This window comes from Limanda limanda, chromosome 16, assembly GCF_963576545.1.
Source record: "Limanda limanda chromosome 16, fLimLim1.1, whole genome shotgun sequence".
NCBI classification, from domain to species: domain Eukaryota; kingdom Metazoa; phylum Chordata; class Actinopteri; order Pleuronectiformes; family Pleuronectidae; genus Limanda; species Limanda limanda.
The window spans coordinates 22,411,906-22,428,774 of NC_083651.1; the positions used below are offsets into that span (position 1 = coordinate 22,411,906).

Below are 16,869 nucleotides of genomic sequence, written 5' to 3' on the forward strand. Positions count from 1 at the left end.
TGCTCACAAGCATTAACCCGTGCGACGCATTGTGTCTTGTTCCTGTTGACGTCACTCCCATGTAAAAAATGCGCAGCGACACATATACTCAGAATAATCCGCTTCGTCGTTTCAGTTTACTTCCTGTCAGCTGAGGCTTCATTAAAAGGCCTTCAAACCCATTTGTTTCCGCCTGAAATCCAGAAGCAGAGCCTCGGGGATTTCAGTCATTACACATGACCTGATTGAATGAGATGTCTTAAACTTGACAACAGAAATGATACATTTCTCTTCTTACGCTGTACCATCAATGAGATTTGTGTCCAGTGCAGTTCTGTCAACGGCGGAGAAATCACATAAAAAATCACAAAAACTACAAGAAAGTTGATTTAAAAAGAAAAAAATCTGACTTCTACTGACAGGGTGTTTTGTTAGTATGTTTTTTGTTTTTTATATTGACTGTACAGTTCAATCTTGGGTGAAAGGTGAAACAAAAAAAAGAAGAAGACACTCTTGAGATATTTTTCTCTGTATATGTTGTACCTGTTACTGCTGGTACTGTATCTGGTATTCTGGCTCTGTCTAAATCACTGGGACTCTGTAGTTCTTCTTCACACTGTCGTATCCTGAAAAAGGCATTTCTCTGGTTTTCTCAATGATGGCAGCAAAGTTTGTCTTATTTAAATGGATTCTACCACTTTTTGTTCTTATTGATATTATACTAGTGTATTAGAAAATTACTTGGCAAAAAAAAAAAGAACTGAAAATATGTTGATGCAAAAGCTGAAATAAACATTGATTGATGTACAAAGCTGAGAGCTGAGATTCACTGGTCGCTAGGAAAATAAATGTGTGTGAAAAGTGCAACACAGTGTTTCATATGGGGATTTTTACCTTCTTGTTTCCAGGCAGTTTCACTCTTAAATGTTGAAAACAAAGTTATTTTGCATCCACCTGGTTGGTGTAAAAAAATTGCTGCTTTATGATTTTGAATTCTTTCACCACAAGAAGGGATTCAGTGTAATCCTGTACCTTGAAACTCTGAAATGAAAATAGATGATGGGGTGTTAATGATAATTATTTTCCTCCATACTAGCTCATCATAATGCTCAGTGGTGAAATGTAACTAAGTATATTTATTTACACAACATCTTTTAACCAAAGTTGATTGGGAAATACATCGCAACATTCACCTAATAGTTAGTTACTTTTCAAAATAGGATTTCATAAACACGACATATGAGCTAATTGAATGTTATCTATTGTAATAGATTACATTATGGAACTGTGCATAACACTTTTATAATCAGCAACATCTCAAAAGTAAAATACTACTAACACAATAATTCATCAGCCATAATAACCAAATAATATCAGATACTTCACCCTCATACTTTCACTTTTGTAAAATTAGATTTAGGATGTTTATCTGTAATGGAGTAATTTTTACAACGTGGTATTTTTACTTTAGGTAACAATACCTTCTTACTCATTTGTAAGGGCTTAAAATGCCCAGCACCTTACTTACATATTCCCTTTAGTATGTAACGTATAGTATGTAGTTTGTGATCTGCAGACTCTCCTGCCTTTATAGCTTCTTTTAAATCTTGTCTTAAAACCTTTCTCTTTCTGAAACCCATTGGAAACGATTGATTTGCATTGATTTAAACAGTTTTTATTTCTTTTATATTCATTGTATTCATTCATACTGCTATAAATCTTGTGTGCTTTATGTCCCTCATCTGCCTTGTCTGTTAATCATTTTGTAACATTGTAAAGAAAAATGCAACATAACTTATTATTACTATTATTATTACTATTATCATTATAAGTAGTAGTGTAATACTTAATAGTAGTATAACAACATGATAACTAGGGCGACATTGTAGCACTGACCGGTCCGAACATACACGTTTTGAAGCCTTTTGCGATTAGTGGAGAGAGCTATCAATGACCAAGCGCATGTCAGTCTTTATATACAGTCAATGATATAACACTGGAATCACAATGGACTGCATTCTCCCTATCAAAAACCCTGTGCCTATTTACCTACATGCAATATTGCAATTAAGGGCTAGTAATCACCTAGAATGATGAAAAAAATGAAGTGATTTGAAATAGGTGATGTCAACAGGTGATTATTATCATTATTCGGTACAAAAGCAGCATCCAGGAAAGGCCTAGGTCTTTAAGAGGAAAGATGGGCAGAGGATCGCCAGTTTGCCCACAAATGTGTGAGAAAATTATTGAAATGTTTAAGAACAGTGTTCCTCAAAGCAGTAAAGGAAGGGACTGGATATCCCATCCCCTGCGGTGCATAACATCATTAATAGATTTAAGTAATCTGGAGGAATTGCAGTGCATAAAGAGCAAGAGCTCAAGACTAAGCTGACTGACCGTGCTCTCCGATCCCTCAGACGACACTGCATCAAGAACTGTCATTTATCCAAAAGCAATATAACCACATGGGCTCAGGATTACTTTGGCAAACCTTTGACCGGCACTACAATAAGTAGTTACATTTACAAATGCCTGTAAAACTTTACTGTGCCAAAAGGAAGTCTTAACTTAACCGTGTCCAGAAGCGCCGTCGACTTGTCTGGACAACACAGTGGAAACGTGTATTTTGGTCAGACGAGTCAGTATTTCAAGTCTTTTTTGGAATAAATGGATGCTGTGTACTTCAGACCAAAGATGTAAAGGACCATCAAGACTTTTACCAGCCAAAAGTCCAAAAACCAGCATCTGTCTGGTATGGGATTGTGTCAGTGCTCTTGTAGGTAACTTAAACTTCTGTGATGGCACCATTAATGCCGAAAAGTACATCTAGATTTTGTAGCAGCATCTGCCGCCGTCAAGCCGTCATCTTTTCCAGAGACATCCATGCATATTGCAACAAGACAATGAAAAACCACATTCAGAAAGTGCAGAAAACGACCTGAGCTGGCTGCAATCTATAATTAAATAAAATCAAAATAAACCAATTAGTCCCATTTATCATCACCCAGCACCTCTGCAGCTCTCCAGACTGTCCTTGACACTTGAACTGCGATCAATTCAGAGTTGTCCCGTCTGTGCAGTCCCGTCCATCAGCCCTGCCCCTCCGTGTTCAGCAGTCCCGCTCTCTTCAGCACCTTGTCCACGTTGGGAACCATTTTTTCATGGAAGTCCCACAGTCGTTTGTCCACATGGAGCTGCTCCACCGTCAGCGCCCCCTGTAGGGCCACGCGGACGTGAATGATCCGACAGATCTCTGGTGGAACCTGGAAGCTATTTCCCATTTGTTTGATCACCTCGTGCACTGAAGTCTGCTCCACCAACCTGTGTTTGCACAGAGACATCGCTTGTTAACAAATATTTGTTCATAACACACTCCAAGGTATGTCATTTCTTTTAGGGTCTCCATTGTTGTGGATATTTGGTCAACAAACGAGGTTCTGAGACAAGTTGTCTTTGTAAATGTATCTGTAAAAAGCTTTCTGCAGAAAGGATGGCACAGGCAAGGTGGAGGTTGCAAGTGAGACGAACTGTGTCTGTGCTAGTATTTAAGTGTCTATGTGTGGGCAGTGGTGGGAAGTAACGTAGAAATACTTTGTTACTGTACTAAAGTAGATTTTTCACATATCTGTACTTTAGTTGAGTATTTATTTTCATGACGACTTTTTACTTTTACTCGCTACATTTGAGCACAAATATCTGTACTTTCTACTTCTTACATTCTCAAAACTGGCTCGTTACTTGAGCAGCGGAGGTTGGCGCAACGTGCACCTTTACACACAGCGCACTTCTCTCTCGCTCCTGCAGGAGCTCGGTTCAGTCTTTATTATTAGGACCCGAGCACTGACAGGCACTGACAGACGTGAGGCCCTATTGAAATTGTAATTCCCTTTCCTGCTTCGTGTCAACATCTGAGAAACAAAAGAGAAACTATCTTATTTTGTATGCCTAATTTCCCTTTGCTGAGTTATCATAAGTGGCATTGTGTATCACTCCTGCTACTGATGAAAGGTCCATGTTTAGTGATATTTACAGACTTTTTTTAGTGGTTATTCTTTTGTCTATTAGTGTTCTTAGGTAGATTAAAGAGGCACTTGTTTATTCTGTTGTGTTGATTCGTTGTTGTCTCTAGAAGTTCAGATGCACTTGTCCTATACTATTTTAACCTCAGCATCTCAGGTTCAAAATTTGTTAAATTATACATTATAGATATAGTGTTTTTCAGTCAGTTGAAATAAATCCTGAAGAGAACAATTTTGGGTTGTTTTGTGTCTCTATAGGCCTACTAGAAAAAAAAATTAGCATTTTTAATTTTGGTACTTGTACTTTTACTTTTGATACTTAAGTACATTTCAACACCAGATACTTTTGATACTTAAGTACATTTAATATGAGCAACTCTAAGACTTTTACTCAAGTCATTTTCTGACGGGTGACTTTTACTTTTACGGGAGTCACTTTCAAGTAAGATTTCTGTACTTTTACTCAAGTATGGCTTTCAAGTACTTTATACACTACTGTGTGTGGGTGACCTACTGATCCCAAAACAAGCAGAGGGGTGAGTGTGAATGTATTGTTCTGTTTCTGGATCTTATAGTATCCAGGGGTTAGGGTGATACACAGTTAAACCAGAGTAGAGACAATGGTCCCATGAAAAGGTGACATTAGGATCAACTTCTGCAAGACATGAATAGACGATGGGCTCACATGCTAGACATTGGGTGCCCCATAAAGTTTATGTTGAGCTGTACCCTAGATTGAAATGTCTGCTGTAAGCATGAGCTAAGAAGTTACTAAGTAAATTTGCATTACACCTTTTAGTGGTGCTTCACAAAATACATAGCAAAAAAAAAAGAATTAATATAAAAGGTGTTCAAGTGGTATTCAATTCAATATTCAAAAAGACTTTAAAATGTATAGAGAAATCCACCTACCTTGGCTGAACTATCATCTTGTGCGGATGGTATATGTTTGTGCTGGGCTCCTCCCTGTAGATGTGCTCCAGGATATTAACTCCTGGCAGCCCGTTCCATTGCGGCAGGTGAAACCTCCCACTTGGCTCAAAGTGTTTTTTGGGGAAAATATGGTTCTTGATGAGGAATACCCCTGTCTACAGAATATGACACAGCATGGAAGATGGAAAGACAAATATAACCATTAAGAAAAACAAATTGATCTTATAAACAATATTCTCAAATACACACTCAAAAATATCTTACATTTGGATGCTGCTCTTGGAGCATGTTCATCAGAGACATGAGGTTGTCCTGTTGGTAAGGCATTATAATCTCATCGATGTCGTTCAGCAAGACATAGCGTGAGCGCCCCATGGATCTGTAGATGCACTCATTGAGCGTGGTAAACTGGCCAAAGTAGTGCACGTCCCCTCCGTGCTCTGAGAAGAGCCAACCTTTAGATGGATTCAGATGTTGGTGGATGGGCCAAGGAACTATCTCCAGGAAGCCGTCCTGGCTGTAGATCTGCAACAGACGCTCGAGCTCTGGGCCACAGCTGGTGTTATAGATAACCACTCTGTCCACGCCCAGCAACCTGAGAGCAAAAGTGAAGGTTAAATCATTAGTTTACACATATTACAAAAACACATTAAGCTTGTTGTCGCTAGGCAGGTGTTGGTTTCCCATCAACTGTTTGAATTAGAAGACGTGTCAGGAAGAGTGAAGCTAAAACGTCTTGGTCGTCCCCTGGTGGCTGGGTGCAGAATATCAAGTTTAGTTTATTTATTAGGTCATAAACCTAGCTTCCTCCATGTTAGTTGATGGGACTAACTTTGATCATGACTTGTTTGGAACACGGCAAGTAGCAGAAAATATCTTAAGATCATTAAAGTAACGTTGGACTCCGATGAACCAAAATGTGCTATGAAGCTCTCTATAAAGTTAGCTGCAGCAGAGTCTGATGATAACACTTATCAAGATATGATAGTTTTAACTAGATTGTGTCTGCAGGCAAATGCTATCCCTTTAAGGCTGTGCTTAGACATAATATGCACCTTCGGGCAAATTGCTAATGTCAGCATTCATGTGGACAATGGGTATTCTATAGCCTGACGTTGTCATACTCATTATTCTAGTCAGAATATGAGTCTGATACTGCTCCATTGGGCTGTGATTATGGGGCGTGTTTCAACCGAACCAGGAAACAAAATGCCTCTTCGCTCAATTGGATAGACCTACAACCAATCAGAGCAACGTAGTATGTGACGTATGTCAAGCGACGCATAGTTGTTGTCAGTTGTCTGTTTCACGAGTTTATTCACTCTCTAAATAAATCAATGGAAATGCTGCAAATGCCGCTCGTTTATCCACCGAGGCAAAGCCCCCAGGAAGCAGCTGGAGACCAGGGCTGCTCGTGAGAGCCCCGGCCACCGGCGGCGTTCAGAAGGCCCACCGCTACCAGCCTGAGACCGCTACCGGCAGGTAGCGAGGCTCTGAGAGAGATCCGTCGCTACCAGAAATCTACGGAGCTGCTGATCTGCATGCTGCGCTTCCAGAGCTCCGCTGTCATGGCTCTGCAGGAGGCCAGCGAGGTGTCAAAACGGCAGCTTATCGTTTTTTTCAAGCATACATTTACTTGTTGCTCCAACATTAACAGCGTCCCAACATCTTTTTTGTCTCATATGTGCTGAGGAGCGTAGCCCCCCCCCCCCACTCTCTTTTTATTTATATGAGTGCTTGGCTAATCTTTTCGATCTACAAATGCCTTGATCGCGTTCCTCTTTCAAAATGAATGCGGTCGATGTCTGCTGAAACAGACTCGATGGCAGCATCGACACATCTCAGCTCTCCAGCGGCATGCAGCGCTCTTTGGTGACGTGATTGATTACGTCACTGTAGATCATCTGTCCATCATCGTATAAAGCCCACCCTGACAATTTGATTGGTTCGATCAGCTTCTGTTCAAGCATAGTTTCTCCCCAACGGAGCAATGCCAGACCGAACTTCCCAAACTCAAATGTTGTGGGCGGGGCTAAGTTCGTCTGGCACCCAGGCTAGGGATTCTAGTTTGCTGATATTTACCAAATGTTTGCCATTTACGATGTCCACTGTTGTGAACCTCTGACATGCCATAAACCAAAGTATTGGACAAATTAATACTTTGACTTTAAATTGGAGCTACTGTTGAAAAAAGTAAAGGAATCACAATAAATCATCCAGAGGGGAACAAGAATGAATTGTTGGGGTCCTTGTGGCTGTGAACGTGTCCAAACAATCACCTGCTGGTTTCTCAAACATGAAAAGGAAAACTCTAGAAAATGTCATTGTCAAATGCCATTTTCCTTTCATTTTCTGAAATTATTTTATGAGAGCATGACTAAAGTGTGTCAGAGAGAAGGTTACTGAGAGTTTTGTGGTGTTCAGTGGAGTATAAAGTACTTGAAAGCCATACTTGAGTAAAAGTACAGATATCTTACTTGAAATTGACTCCGGTAAAAGTAAAAGTCACCCGTCAGAAAATGACTTGAGTTAAAGCCTTAAAGTAGCTCATAATAAATGTACTTAGGGATCAAAAGTATCTGGTGTTGAAATGTACTTAAGTATCAAAAGTAAAAGTACAAGTACCAAAATTAAAAATGCTAAGTGCTTTTTATAGTCGGCCTATGCAGAAACAAAACATCCCAAAATTGTTCTCTTCAGGATTTATTTCAACTGACTGAAAAATTATAACTACACTATAAATATAATGTATAATTATACAAATTTTGGACCCGAAATGCTGAGGTTAAAATAGTCTTGGACTAGTGCATCTGAACTTCTAGAGACAACAAAGAATCAACACAACAGAATAAACAAGTGCCTCTTGTGTCTACCTTAGAACATTAATAAACCAAAGTATAACCACTAAAACATTCTGTAAATATCACTAAACATGGACCTTTCATCAGTAGCAGGAGTGATACACAATGCCCCTTATGATGACTCGGCAAACGGAAACAAGGCACACACAATAAGATAGTTTCTCTTTCGTTAACAGCCTGCACAGTACAGAGAAGAACAAATCACTGGACACAGTCTAGTTTTGCTGACGAATTTCAGACTGAAGTTGTACACATTAGCCAGTTTGTACAACACAAATATAAAGACTCAACAGCTTCTAAGTTGTGTTGAGTCAGCACAAAGGGCGACTAAGGATTGGAATTGGCAATATATAGATAAATAATATCTTTGCAAAAATTATATTGGCATTATAGTGAGAGGAAAACTGGGCCTGATTACCCAGTTTCAGGTAATAGAAAAATGGTCGTGTTGTTTGTTTTTCCATCTCGACTTGTTTTAAATCTGTTTGTTTTGTTTACGTGGACGTGTAAGACTAAGTAGACACGGCCAACCAATGATTGTCTATTTGCCAACAGTTTATTTTTAAACCAACTACTTCCAATAATTGCTTTAAGAAAAGTTAACCACTTGCTGCTTTGAGCTATGTATTTATGTGCAGATGTTGACACGAAGCAGGAAAATGGTAAATGGATTTGTTTTTATATAGCACTTTTCTAGTCTGATGAAGACCACTCAAAGCGCTTTACAGTACAGTTTCACATTCACCCATTCACACACACATTCATACAGTGCATCTACTTGCAGCACTTTGTTATTCTATGGGCGGCCATTCAGGGTTCAGCATCTTGCCCAAGGACACTTCGGCATGCAGATGGTTCAGACTGGGGATCGAACCGCCGACCTTCAGGTTGGAGGACGACCGCTCTACCCCTCAGCCACAGCCGCCCCAAGGAAAAGGAAAACGAATGTGAATAAAAAAAGGTATACCTTCAAAAAATCATGTATAGTCACCTAATAAAACCCCTTAATACGCCTTACAATTTCAATAGGGCCTCACGTCTGTCAGTGCCTGTCAGTGCTCGGGCCCTCATAATAAAGACTGAACCGAGCTCCTGCAGGAGAGAGAGAGAGAGAGAGAGAGAGAGAGAGAGAGAGAGAGAGAGAGATTTGATTTTTGAACCCTTTATTTTCAAAATGTATACAAAAGTACTGTTAATGAATGGATACGAACAGTACGTTCAGAACAATATTAAAACCTACTCAGAAAGTCATATTAAAAATTAAAACATCCTCAACCACAGAACATACTACATCATTAAAACACCACTTTTTGATGAACCCATCCATGTCCTTCATTTCTTTAAAAAACCTAAAATCTACCCAGACTCTTGCTTTAAGTAGAGAAATAAAAACAGGAAGAGCTTCTTGTCCTGCCCTATCCTCTACTCTGTTCTTCCTGCTGCTGTAAATTGACATCTTAGCTTCCCCTACCATCCAATTTAAAAGTTCCCATTTGTCTTTATTTGATTTCTTATATCCTGCTCCTAAAATGAAGGCCCTTTTACTCCATGTCTCACCAAACTGTTTAAAAACCTTCTGCAGTGTATTAAAAAGTTCTAAACGTCTTTTACATTCATAAAAAACATGGAAAACTGTCTCTGTTTCTCCAAAAAACGGGCAATTGCACTTGACTGTTGGATTGATTTTTGATATAAAACTGTTGACCGCTATGGCTCCGTGTAAAATCCTCCACTGCAGGTCGCCAGTCCTCATCCTTAAAGGTGATTTGTATAAAACCCTCCACACTGGTTTGTCCTTGCTGTCCAGATCCAGTCTCTTCCTCCACACCGTGTCAGGCCTCACATCCAGCTTAGTTTTGTTCAGGGTTAAAACACAACATTCATACATGGCCCTCCCTTTGGCTGTGTACAGGTCCAGTTGTTTCCATTCAGTTTTATTTAAAAAAGGTCCTGAGAGCCCATCCAGATTTGGGTTAAAACCTAGCTCCGGAAACGGGTCGCTGTCATCAGGGGTTTCCGTTCCAGCAGAATAATCCTTTAGCATCTTCACCTCCTCGCCCGTGAGTCTCTTAATCCATTCGTTTAAAATGTGTTCTGCCTGTCGCCTGGATCTCTGCCCGATGAGGGACGCCATCCGGGATGTTGTTAAGTCCAGGACCTGCTGCATGGACCATCGTCTTCAAGGTTACAACTCCGGCGGTGCACAGCATGCTGGTGAGGCCTGGTGTGGAGCTGCTCTGGACATCCAGCCTGGCTCCGTTGATCAGGGGCTCTTCTAAAAGCCAGTGCAGAGAGTTTGTAGGTTCCAGCCTTTTCCATTTAAAAAGGTTCCATGTCTTAAAAAGTGACTGATAAAAAAGAGATAATCCATACAGTTTAAACAGCTTAAAATCCATTAAGAACAGTGGCATGTCTAAAACCAGCCCAGTTGCCCCCCTCAGGATGCTGCTTGTTACTTGTCTCCAAACAACATCCTGTGGACCTAAGAGATACTTCTGTAAAAACTGTAATCTAAAAGTGGATATTCTGCTTTGGATATGCACCAGCCCTTGCCCCCCCCCTCCTCCTTTGGTAAAAACAACACACACTGGGGCACCCAGTGCAACCTGTCCCAAAAGAAGTCTGTTAAAATTGCTTGTATTTTCTGAATCAATCCTTTTGGAGGTTCCATGCATGCCAGCCGATGCCACAGAGCAGAAGCTACCAGGTTGTTTATTATCAGGGTTCTGCCTCTGTAAGACAATTGTGGTTTCAGCCATTTACACTTGTTGAGCCTCCCTTTCATTTTGTCCACCACTCCCTCCCAGTTCTTCTGAACCATGGACTCATTGCCAACATAAACCCCCAGGTACTTGAGACCATCTCTCCTCCACATCAGCCCCCCCGGCAGACTGGGTAAACCCCCCTCCCACCTTCCAACTGCTAGCGCTTCACTTTTCCCCCAGTTCACTCTAGCAGCTGACATGATTTTAAAATCACTGACAATTTTTCCCAGTTCTTGGATGTCCTCCTGATTTTTTACAAAGACGATGATGTCGTCTGCATATGCTGATAAAATGTGGCTTTTTTAAAAATCATTTAAAATCAACCCTTCAATTTTAGTTCTTATCTTACTCAGCATGGGTTCAATAGAAAGTGCGTATAACATCCCTGAGAGCGAGCAGCCCTGTCTCACCCCCCTGTGCACTTTAAAAGGTGCACTCAGTCCTCCATTGATCTTCAGTACACTCTCAATGTCTTGATACAAAACCTTGATCATAGCTAAGAGACCTGGGCTGAGGCCAAACCTCTCCAGAGTCTTCCAGAGGTAAAGGTGCTCAACCCTATCAAAAGCCTTTTCCTGGTCCAGAGAAATGAGACCAGCTTTTATGCCTAATGAACTAGAGAAGTCCACAATATCCCGAATTAAGGACACGTTGTCCAGAATAGACCGACCAGGCACACAGTAGGTCTGGTCTTGATGGATCACTTCTCCCATCACCTCCCTCAGACGGTTTGCCAGAGCTTTGGAGAGGATCTTATAGTCTGTGCATAACAGCGACACCGGACGCCAGTTCTTAATCTCCTGAAGGTCTCCTTTCTTTGGTAGGAGAGTTATCACTGCCCTCCTGCAGCTTGTCGGCAACACCAAGTCTCTAAAACTTTCGTTAAAAACAGTTAAAAGATCTTCCCCCATCTCATTCCAGAACTCTTTAAAAAACTCTACTGGAATGCCGTCGATGCCCGGGGCCTTCCCCCCCCCCCCATGCTCTGCAGAGCCGTGTAGAGGAAAAGAAGATTAGGCAGAAAAAGAGGAGAGAAGAGACTGATAGGCGAGCAGGTCGTCCAGGTGTTTAGATTTCCGCCATTTCCTTTCTGATGCTCGCATAGTGGCTCTGTTGGCACGCACCGAGTCAGTCAACCACGGAGCTGGGGAGGACTGGCGGACCTGTCGTGACATAAGAGGGCAGAGAGAGTCAAGAGAGGAGGACAGAGTAGAAAGGAGAATGTCTGTGGCAGAGTTAGGATGCATGAGTGAGAAGGAGTCAGTGGAAGGGAGAGCTGACAAAACACAGGATGCTAGAGAGGCAGGAGAGAGGGAACGAATGTTGCGACGGACAGGTACAGACTCTGTTGATGTGGTAGGGTTGTTGTTTTGAGACAGTGGGAGAGAGTAGGAGATAAAGAAGTGGTCGGAGACATGAAGTGGAGTTACAGTGAGGTTAGATGTTGAGCATTTCCTGGTGAAAATAAAGTCAAGGTGGTTACCGGCTTTGAGAGTAGGAGGGGAAGGACTGAGTGAGAGAGCAAAAGAAGACATTAAAAGTAAAAGATCAGATGACTTGTCTGTCTGGATGTTAAAGTCACCCAGGAGGATGAGTGCAGGGCCGTTTTCTGGGAAGTTTGAAAGGAGAATGTCTAATTCCTCCAAGAAATCTCCCAAAGAACCTGGTGGACGGTAGAGAACAACAATAGTTAATTGTACCGGATGAGAAACTGTCACAGCATGAAATTCAAAAGACGTTGGGGTAAAAAGTGGAAGCGAGTAGAGAGAAGAGGACCATTTGCGGGAAATTAGTAAACCTGTGCCACCACCCCTACCAGTGGGTCTGTCTGCTGTGTAGCAAAGCCCGAGATGAAGTCTGCCTTGCGGGTAGCTGACTGGCAGTTCCATAGGCCCCCTGTGACAAGGTGTTGGGTATGTGTGGAACGGGTGGGATAGATAAGAGAGGAAAGGTTACGGTGTCTGTGTGACCGAGTGCAAAGCCTATAGTATAGTAAAACATCATTTTCTGTACAGTTAAAATCTCCTCCTAAAAATAAAATAATTTTTATTTTGCTTAAAACTGTGTCTAAAACCTTTAAAAAACAGACTATCAGGTCCTGAGACCGGAGCATAAACATTTATAAAAACAAAATAAAATTGCTCGACCTTTGCCCTCACCACCAGTAGCCTGCCCTCCACCACCTCTTCCACTTCTAAAGACTCTGGTGCAAAGCTCCTGGAGAAAATGATGCCCACCCCCCCACTGGTTGTGCTAAGGTGGCTCAGGACCACCTGTCCCTCCCACTCTCTTTTCCAGTCACTCTCAGTTCTTTTCATTTCTATTTGCTGGAACATCAGTGACCTCTTCGCAGGGTCCCTGGCTCCATTTATGTTTAGCGAACTGATGCTTAAAAGACTCATATTGTATAATATAAAAAACCCACAAAACCACAGAACTGATTGGTAATCAGGATGTTCACCTTTATTCATCATCATCATCATTATTTTTCTGTTGTCTAATTTTATGAACAATCTTCTTTAATCTATACATCTCCTGGTCAGTAAAACCTCCCCTGCCTTTGCTGCTCATGTGCAGCTGGGCAGAGGTTGAAAACTGTTCTGTATCAGAGAAGTAATCCTCTATCTTTAAACCCTTCATGTTTTTTGTTTTTTGAAGAAACACTTTCATCTTCGCCGCACTGTAGCTTCTTGTGCCCTTCTGGCTTCCTGCCCTGAATTCGGAGGATTCATCGTCAGCAGAGTCTGTCTCCATGCTTGACTCAGACTCTGCTGCTCCTCTCCCTCCTTTCTTCCCGGTCCCTTTTTTAGCTTTTGAGCTACCACTGTTGCTCCTGGTCTTTCTTTTTAGACGAGGAACTTTAAGCACCTCCTCGTCTCTCTCCATGTCAATATCGCTTACTTGGTCCTGTGGGACCCCCCCTGTCTCCTCCTTTTCCCCTTCATCTACCTGATCTACCTGTTGGACCGCCGTTGTCCCCTTCTGTCCTTTCTTACACTCCTGACCTTCCTTTGGGACCTCCCCTGTCCCCTCCTTACACACCTGTACTTCCTTTGGGACCTCCCCTGTTCCTTCCTCACTCACCTGTACTTCCTTTGGGACCTCCCCTGTCCCCTCCTTACACACCTGTACTTCCTTTGGACCTCCCCCTGTCCCCTCCTCACTCGCCTGACTCTCCGGTTGGACTCCACTTGTCCCCTCCTCACTCGCCTGACTCTCCGGTTGGACTCCACTTGTCCCCCCCTCACTCGCCTGACTCTCCGGTTGGACTCCACTTGTCCCCCCCTCACTCGCCTGACTCTCCGGTTGGACTCCACTTGTCCCCCCCTCACTCGCCTGACTCTCCGGTTGGACTCCACTTGTCCCCTCCTCACTCGCCTGTCCCTCCTGCTGGACCCCCCCTGTCCCCTCCTGCTGTTCCTCTGTGTCAGCTGTTTTATTTCTCTGAGGACAACCTTTTGCTTGGTGTCCTTCCTTCCCACAGCTGAAACACTTTGTATTATTAGATGTTACAAAAATAACATAATCGAACTCATCCACCCTGATTTTGAACACCAGGTTCAGGTCCTCAGTCCTATTATTAAGAATCATAAATAGATGTCTTCTGTGGGACACCACGTGCTTTAACAGAGGGGACTTACATCCCGAGGACACTTTTTTTACCTGAGACATTATCTTCCCGTGTCTCGATAATTCCCTTAACAATGTCTCATCTCTGATAAACGGGGGGACATTGGACAGCGTCACTTTTACCGCCGGTGTGGCGAGAGGCAGAACGGACACGAACGTGTCGTTCACTTCAATCCCGTTCGCCACCACCGTGTTCACCTTATCTACACTATCCAGGAAAATGACAACCGCGTTGTTCATCCTCGCAGCGGACTTCACGCTGCCGTTGCCGACCACCCTCCCCACGGCCAGGCTACACTCCTCCACGGAGCACGGGAACGCCGGAGCGATCTTAATTCCGTGCTTCCGGGTTAACTTGGCGAGGTCCATGGCGTTTAGCACGGCCCGCGGCCGGCTGCAAACACACACAAACACCTGTGGGGGGGGGGGGGGCGCTACGCTCCTCAGCACATATGAGACAAAAAAGACACAAGTTGGGACGCTGTTGTAGTTAATGTTGGAGCAACAAGGAAGTGTAAAACGATTAGCTGCCGTTTCTCCTCCTCGCTGGCTCCTGCAGAGCCATGACACCTCCTCCGTGTACACCGCAACCCCACAAACACTATAAACCAACAATACACTATATAACTATAAACAGAATTACCAACAAATAGAACAAAATCGCACAATCCGCTCATTTACCGTCACCAGCTCTCAGCTCACACACACTCAACCACCACACTCGAGAGAGAGAGAGAGAGAGAGAGAGAGAGAGAGAGAGAGAGAGAGAGAGAGAGAGAGAGAGAGAGAGAGAGAGAGAGAGAGAGAGAGAGAGAGAGAGAGAGAGAGAGAGAGAGAGAGAGAGAGTGCCGTAAAGGTGCACGTTGCGCCAACCTCTGCTGCGGTAGTAACAAGACAGTTTTGAGAATGTAAGAAGTAGAAAGTACAGATATTTGTGCTCAAATGTAACAAGTAAAAGTAAAAAGTCGTCAGGTAAATAAATACTCAAGTAAAGTACAGATATGTGAAAAATCTACTTAAGTACAGTAACAAAGTATTTCTACTTCGTTACTTGCCACCACTGGTGGTGTTTCTGCTGCACTGACCTGTACATCTCCAGGGTCTGGGCGAACTGAAGCACGTTGTTGTAGTCTCCAAACAGGTTGGAGATGCAGACTGTGAAGTTAAACTGAAACTTTTCCTCCTCGTCCATGTTGGTCTTTCTGTTTCTTATTGGGAGCCAGATCTGTTTAGGTGCAATCCCACTCTCTGGCTGAGTCAGAAGAGTGACATGTGTAGCTCTGCAGTTTTCAGGAATAGTACACATGACATCTGTCACGACTAAGGGAAATCCAAAGTGTTCTGAATGTTGTAAAATGTTTGCTGGAGTTGTGATCGACGAGAAACCTTCACAGCAGAAGCAACAGTGAAGGGGTTGGATGGAGTCGACCCTGAAGAGACCAATGATGCGTATATCAAAGCCTTCCACCCTCTGGTCCATGAAGGCTGACACCAGTAGGTGCTTGGTGTTGTTGAGCGGGGTGATGGTCTGATCAGAGACATGAGAGGGGCAAATGCTCGTAACCCTGAGTGGGTACGGGATAGATCTGTTCCTCCTGGGTAAGCTGACATTGAAGATGAAGAAGATGATGAAGGTAATAATGAAGAAGAGGAAGAGCGTCCGTCTTAAGTATTTCATCTCGTCCATCACAGAAGAGAGATTCCCAACCTGCGGTAGAATAAGGAACCACAAAAGGAGAAGTTAGATATAAGGAACAAAGCAAACATAGTGAGATCAAGCTTGTTTGAACTGAGTTTAGCCATTGTCTCCTTCCCCACATGCACTTTCCTCTTCCCTATTCAGCTCCCTGACCAAGGAAACCCGGTAATATGATTCAGCTAGGCAGCAACCATTGTTCTGACTGCTGACTATCGACTTTGTTGTCTTTTACTGGATGCCATGATGGTGTTTAGCCCTGGTTACATCCATCTGGGATACCCTACTTGGCCAACCTCACCCAACTACGCAAACACACACACACACAAATCACACTCCTTGTGAAACCCCTTATTTCACTATCCGTACATGTCAGGATGTGGGCCGTGCGTAAAGCCCGCATTGCACCAACCTCCATTGCTCAAGTAACGACCCAGATTTGAGAATATAAGAAGTAGAAAGTACAGAAATTTGTGTTCAAGTGTATCGAGTTAAAGTTAAAAGTATTGGAAAAAAGATACTCGTAGTAAAGTAAGTAAAGTACAGATATGTGAAGAATCTACTTAAGTACAGTAACAAAGTATTTGTAAGTTACACAACATTGTTTCTTCAGGGGTCGACTTTTGTTTGTCTGAGGTGTTTGTTGCTTAACATTACCTTTATCCTAAGCAACTAACATTAAGTGCATTCAACCATGAGGGTACAAACCCAGAACAACAAGAATCACACTGTATAAACCGGTTTAATCACATTTATATATTTTTTCTATATATTGTTGTACATTTCTATTTATTTGTATTCCTTCACCCAAGTACTGCATGCTACTTATGTGTTGTATCCTACTGCTGTAACATTGCAAATGTCCCCATTACTTATCTTATCTTAAAAAAAAGTGTTCTATAATTTGTTTTTACTATTATTTGTATACATATGAACATGTTAAAAGAACATTATAAGTTAAGTCAGGCATAAATAAATATCATAAA

At 42.4% G+C, this 16,869-nt stretch overlaps 1 protein-coding gene across 1 annotated transcript; it reads right to left on the bottom strand.

Annotated features, from left to right (window-relative positions):
- Window positions 1-3,068: 3,068 nt before the first annotated feature.
- On the bottom strand, window positions 3,069-16,156 carry LOC133021282 (uncharacterized). The gene is made up of 5 exons (XM_061088064.1): window positions 16,119-16,156; window positions 15,273-15,791; window positions 5,196-5,526; window positions 4,911-5,086; window positions 3,069-3,300 (listed from the first exon to the last, which is right to left on the bottom strand). Exons 1-5 carry the CDS (start codon window positions 16,154-16,156, stop codon window positions 3,069-3,071), a joined length of 1,296 nt encoding a protein of 431 aa, XP_060944047.1.
- Between the last annotated feature and the right edge of the window lie 713 nt (window positions 16,157-16,869).

Coding starts and splice junctions, on each gene's coding strand:
- LOC133021282 (XM_061088064.1), bottom strand. CDS start 16,156: ATGGATGTAACCAGGGCTAAACACCATCATGGCATCCA. Junction 5,527..15,272: donor CAGACCCTGGAGATGTACAG/GTCAGTGCAGCA, acceptor TTTTGCTCTCAG/GTTGCTGGGCGTGGACAGAG. Junction 3,301..4,910: donor AAGATGATAGTTCAGCCAAG/GTAGGTGGATTT, acceptor GTGCAAACACAG/GTTGGTGGAGCAGACTTCAG.